Source organism: Mus caroli, chromosome 4 (assembly GCF_900094665.2).
Source record: "Mus caroli chromosome 4, CAROLI_EIJ_v1.1, whole genome shotgun sequence".
In the NCBI taxonomy this organism is placed as follows: Eukaryota; Metazoa; Chordata; class Mammalia; order Rodentia; family Muridae; genus Mus; species Mus caroli.
In genome coordinates this window covers 133,926,260-133,932,567 of record NC_034573.1, presented here as the reverse complement: position 1 = coordinate 133,932,567, position 6,308 = coordinate 133,926,260, and the positions used below count along the sequence as shown (strand labels likewise).

At 42.9% G+C, this 6,308-nt stretch overlaps 1 protein-coding gene across 1 annotated transcript; it reads right to left on the bottom strand.

Moving 5' to 3' along the window:
• Window positions 1-2,320: 2,320 nt before the first annotated feature.
• Window positions 2,321-5,673, bottom strand: LOC110293774 (preferentially expressed antigen in melanoma-like protein 7). Its single transcript, XM_021161640.1, has 3 exons — window positions 5,387-5,673; window positions 4,238-4,810; window positions 2,321-3,204 (listed from the first exon to the last, which is right to left on the bottom strand). Exons 1-3 carry the CDS (start codon window positions 5,671-5,673, stop codon window positions 2,634-2,636), a joined length of 1,431 nt encoding a protein of 476 aa, XP_021017299.1. The 3' UTR covers window positions 2,321-2,633.
• Between the last annotated feature and the right edge of the window lie 635 nt (window positions 5,674-6,308).

The window sequence follows — 6,308 nt, the reverse complement described above, 5'->3', positions numbered from 1 at the left end:
CTCAGATCCAGGGGCTTCAGCCCAAGCTGGATCTGGTAGAGATGAAACAGATGTGAAAGAGGACATGATCTCCTCTGATGAAAATGTCATCATGACCAAGTTCTACTTAGCCACTCTATTATCCTTTAGAACCTCAGCATCATAGGAAGCTGGGCTCCCAAGTGAGAGCTTGCCAGGAAGACCTGGTTAGAGTGTCAATGTCTTTCTCCATGTGAACTACCCCAGAAAAGCCTACAACCATACCTGATTGTATATGAGACCCTCTGGACTTCCTGAAAACATGGTGGGCTGTAGTTACTGACCTTCATAGGTAAATTATCCTTAAATTTTTCTTTTTCTTTTCTTTTTTTTTTTTTTGTTTTTTTGAGACAGGGTTTCTCTGTATAGCCCTGGCTGTCCTGAACTCACTTTGTAGACCAGGCTGGCCTTGAACTCAGAAAACCGTCTGCCTCTGCCTCCTGAGTGCTGGGATTAAAGGCATGCTCAATTATCCTTAAATTTAACCCAGATTTCCCCAGTTTCTTGGTCAAAGTAACCTTTATTCTCCTTTTAATTCATCAGTAATCTACAGTGAAATCTGCAAAATGCACCTTGGAGAAAACTGTAGCTAGTTTCAAATATGTCCAACTGATAAAACTACCTGGCAAGTGGTAAAATGTGTCACCTTGCAGAGTTCATGTCTACCTGTGGTTGTTGGCTTCAGAGGGCTTTATATATATATTTAGGAATATTTATATATATATATACATATAAGTATAGGCATTTTTAAAAAGGCCAATTTTGAGCAGTAGCAATGATGGGCATATGGGAGAGGTTTTAAGAAATGGAGAAATGGCTGGGTGTGGTGGCACATGCCTTTAATCCCAGCACTTGGGAGGCAGAGGCAGGCAGATATCTGAGTTCGGGGCCAGCCTGATCTACAGAGTGAGTTCCAGAACAGCCAGGGCTACAGAAAAAAAAAATTAAGAAATGGAAAAATGTATTATAACCTAAAACAAAAATAAAGCCAGGGCTACAGAAAAAAAAATTAAGAAATGGAAAAATGTATTATAACCTAAAACAAAAATAAAATTAGTAAAGGGTTTTTACATGTACATTTTAAGTCAACATTCATTTACAATATTTTTTTTTTTTTGGTCTGCACACACAACACAACATTCCTGTCATTACCTGCTTGTGGATGTCAAAAGCCAACACTGGGAGTCAGCCATACCCCTCCTTTATTATTCCAATATTGTCAAGCTTGGCTTCAACTATCCTTTGCCCATTGAGTAATCTTGGCTACCTATACATTTTTTTAAAAGATTTATTTACATTTATTTATTTATTTACTTATTTATTGACACAGTGTTTCTCTGTGTAGCTATTGCTCTCTTGGAACTCACTGTAGAGCAAGGTAGCCTTTAACTCAGAGATCAGCTTGCTTCTCTGACTACTGGGATACAAGGCATGTGCCACCATGGCCTACCAATATTTTTATAAATAAGTCTAACAAAGGAAAAAAAATACTCAAAAGATTTGGCACATTCTTTATTGATATGTGATTACACAGATACAAGGGAACACAACTGCTAGACTCAGGCACATCTATTATGCATTTCCTAGGGACTGGCAATTCTTTTAGAGAGGACAGGGACTTCTGTCCATCTCCTGGAACCATTAATGTGCAAGACGCTTACCAGAGGTTGAGAGCCCTGAAGAACAGGGCCTCAAGGTCAGGTGGTCTACAAGCTGACCTTGGAGGTATCTGTTAGTGACCTCTTGAATCTGTAAGTGTGGGTAAGATAATGAGTGAGGAAGTCAAAGCCAGCCTAAGCTACAATGCACCATGAGAAATAAAGAAAGATTAAAAATGTTGCTAGGCCTTCATCCCTTTGCTGTCCATTGTTTTCTTCTGCTTCAGCTATCTTTGATGTCCTCACATCTACTAGCTTGACTACCCTGAATTGCAATCTGCTGCTTATTCACCAAAACTCCCTTTCTCAAGCTTTGGCTTTGCATACTGCTACCTTGAAGATACATGACCCACAGGCAGATGCAAAAATGAGAATGTCAGAAAGCTTTATTTATTACCTGTTGAGAGTTCTTTATTGTTGTTGTTGTTGTTTTGGTTTGTTTTTGTTTTGTTTCTTCTTTGTTGTTTTTTGGTTTTTGGGCTTCTCTGTATAGCCCTGGCTTTCTCTGTATAGTCCAGGGTTTCTCTGTATAGCTCTGGCTGTCCTGGAACTCATTTTGAAGACCAGGCTGGCCTTGAACTCAGAAATCTGCCTGCCTCTGCCTCTGCCTCTGGGATTAAAGGCGTGTACCACCACTGCCTGGCCACGTTGAGAGTTCTTAAGGGACAAAAGCTTAGACAACACAGTATCCCTCCATCTCTGTGTACAGTCAAAGAACTGTCCTAACTATAATCTTGAGAACCAATTAATTGAGCATACCACAGAGAGAATATCAGGTTCTCAGGATCTGACAATGGCTTCATAATTAGGAGAAAGCCAGTGAAGACTGTCCTGACAGGAGTTTGGACCATTGTTTGCATCATACTGAGAAATGACCAAAACCATGTGTTCTGGGCCCTCTGGACAAGGACCAGTCCCTAGGAATTCATTTCTTCGTACACAGGAGTATTCCTGTTCTTACTCCAAGCATTCACAAAATGTGGTCTGATTTCCATAGATACAACGTGTATCACAGTCATAACAGGAATAGGTACCAAAGCAGACTGACTTGGGCTGTCTTACAGTTATGAGTGTGTTCATGAGCTCAGCACAAAGCCGAGAAAATTTCTCTACTTGAACATAATAACTCCACACATTATAGACCTCTAATGGGGCAGGGTACAGTTCCATGGTCAGCTGGCTCATGTTGGCTGTGCGGTGCAGAAGATCCTGCAGAACAACCCTGGAGATGTTATTGTCATAAAAATTGATGCTAGTGAGATGGGTGCATTTGGTCAAGGCAGGCAGAAGGATCCTGAGGTTAGAGTCCTCCATCCTACAGTCTTCTAATTCTAGAGTCTGCAGAGTATCTGCAACACTCTCTAAGAAAAATTTGAGAGGTTTGACATTCAATGTAGATAAACAGACACCTTTCAAGCACAGATGTTTAAGCTGACCGTAGTTCCAATGCTGGGCAAATGACTCCAAGTCTGACTGAGAGATCTGGCACCGAGTGATGGTCAGGGACAACAAGGGAGCCTCCAGGCACCTAGGGAGAGATCACATGGTTGGGGTCAAAGTGATCTTGGGATGGCATCCAGTGTAGCCTGTTGGGAGTTGGCTTACTCAAACTATTTTGACATGAGGGTATTACCATCATGGTGGGACTGGCTCATTCCACAGCCACCAATCTTAGTCTTCAGTGACAAGTGGGGACTTAGAGTTACCAACTAGGCTAAGAGAGCCCACAGGAAGAGGAAATTTAGAATCCATAATCATATATCAAGATACCTCCTAAAGAATCATTGACTTAAGTGGGTCAGGGAATGCAAAGGCTGGGGTGGATGGTCAGGGTTAAAGAGTGAAGAGGTTTTTCCAGCTTCAGGGCCAAGAAGCAGGAGTGGGTGGGTAGGGGAGCAGGGCGGAGAGAGGGTATGGGGAAAAAGAGTGAGCCGGGCGTGGTGGCGCATGCCTTTAATCCCAGCACTCGGGAGGCAGAGGCAGGCTGATTTCTGAGTTTGAGGCCAGCCTGGTCTACAAAGTGAGTGCCAGGACAGCCAGGACTACACAGAGAAACCCTGTCTCGAAAAAAACAAAAAATAAAAAAATAATAAATAAATAAATAAATAAATAAATAAAAAAGAGTGAAGAGGTAAAGAGACAGGGAGCCGTATAGTGTTTAGGAATTAGGGGAAGGCAAGGGTCTGTTCTTCCAGATCTAATGGAAACACAGAGCTCACCTGGGAAACTGCAGATCTGAGCCCTCCCTATACAGTGGCCTCTTCTTTTTCCCATTTCTTCACATTAGATCAGATAGGATTGCTGTTGAGGAAACCTCACTAGATAAGACTCACAATACTGGTCTTCTACCATGGCAGCTCTCTCCGTACAATCTACCCCACTTCATCGCTCAGATTTGTGAGTGGTCAGATGAGCCCTGATTCAGTTCACATGGAACAAGATTATGCTTACATGTTCATCGTAAAATGTACAGTGGCTTGCAGATATTAGTGCCCACTACTCTCTTATGTAAAAAAGAAGTTTGCTCTGGTAACAGCAACAGTACTTCCATCCTTTCTTACCTGAACAATTCATTCATGTGGTCTCTGAGAAAATAGACATCATCAATAGTGAGATGCTGGAGATAGCTGAGTTTGGGGAACAAAGAAAGGATCTTGGTGACATTCCTCTCTTCCAAGGGTGTGTAAGTATGTCTTCCAAAGATGCGCACTAGCATGAGTTTCTGAAGATTTCTCATCTTGCTTATGCAAGGTACAAGTTTTGTCAATTTGGACAGATTCCCCACTGTATTCAGTTCCAACTCCTTGATGAACTCTGGCTGTAAAAGCTTTAACACCTTCTTGACCTTGGACACTTCTAATGCTCCAATTTCCAACTTCTCGCAGCACATATGCAGGAAACCCTCTCTGTCCTTTGCCCACTGCAACAAATGTGTTTGCTGTTTATCTTCATGCCGAGAAGACTTAAAGGAAAGGTCACTGAACACCCTCAAATGCTGCCTCCTTGAGTGGCCCTCCACTTCTTGCTTCTCAGGCATAGTTTCTACTAACTGGTCTCCACCCTCTCTTCCAGCCTGCATATCCCAGAAGTCATGGTGTCCATTCCTCAAGTCAACCACTTGAAGCTTCCCCATCCTATTGATAAAACAGGAGATGGGTCAGAAGGGAAATCAAGACCCAATACTGTTTTTCTTCATATCTGATGCTATTTGTCCCCTGCTCTGCTATCTTCTATATACTCATGGTTTTCAGTACTGGGTCTCCAATACAACCTCTAGCTTGCCAAGCAAGTGCACTTTACCTGAACCACATCTGGAGACCAGCCCTGTATCTCTCCACTCAGTTGCCTTGGATATCTGCCAGCTCTTATTTCTTTTTGTTTGTTAGTTTTTTAAGACAAGATTTCTCTGTGTATCCCTGCCTCTGTAGGTCTATAGACTAGGCTGGCCTCAAATTCAGAGATTCACCTGCCTTGGTCTCCCAAGTGCTGGGATTAAAGGTGTGTGCCACCACCTCCCAGCATGTCAGCTCCTATTTCTATTACCCGGTGGAGACACAGGGGTATCTGCACCAACCTGTATCTCATATTTAATTTGCTACAAGGACTCAAAAGCTTTCCAGGCCCCTATAGGTCTCTGAGACCAAAGCCTCTAATCCACTTTTCACCTCATTCTTCTAAACCCAGATTTCCCTACCTGATATTTGGCTTACCTGGGACGATACTTCCGTTTCAGCCATGTGCCAACTCCCTCCAGTATAGCCTGGAAAGTCTCCAAGTTGGGCTTAACTATCAGCAAACCAACAAGAAGCCTAGGATAGGGCCAGTACTCCACCAGGAGCTTAATCATCTTTGCTTTTCTCTGAATGTCAGCCTCCTTGAATAGTGGTGGAAAGAGCTTCATTGGTAGGTCCTGCAGATCAGAGATGGTCAGCACCTCCTTCCTCACCGTGCACTGTGCAGCCAGCTGCAGGAGTGTGGGTGGGGCTTCCAAGTCCATTCTGATGGATCTTTAGGGAGATGATCCTGGAGAAAATTCAGAAGAGAATGTGTTTTCAAGGTCTCTCTTATGAGGAGTTTAACTCTTCAGCACCTGTTTCCATGGTGGCCACGTTAGAGACCCGAATTTACTCCATTTCACTCACTATTTGGTGGTCTCAAAAGCAAACTCCCCTTATGGGCAGCATGTGGAGCCTCTCTCAATCATTCATGTTCACCATTGTCCCATCCATTTCCAAACTTCGATACTCTGAATCCAATATCCCTTTGGAAAGGAGCATCCAGGAAAAAAACAAAACAAAACAGAGCCCTATCCCTTATAGCAAAACCAATATTAACCTCCTTCCAGAGAGGATGGAAAAAAGCTATATGCCAAATTAACCCATATTCTGCTTTCAACAAATTGATCCTGGCAAAGACAGGGGAAAAAAAATCTATGAATTGGTGAAATTGCTTCTCTCTCCCTTTCCTTTGCTTCATTTTTCAAGACTGTGTCTCTGGGTAACAGCCCTGGTTGTCCAGGAACTGACTTTTTGGGCCAGACTGCCCTTGAACTCAGAGATCTACCTGCCTCTGCCTCTCAAGTGCTGGGATTAAAGATTTCACCACCACATCCAGCTTACTTTTTATTTTCAA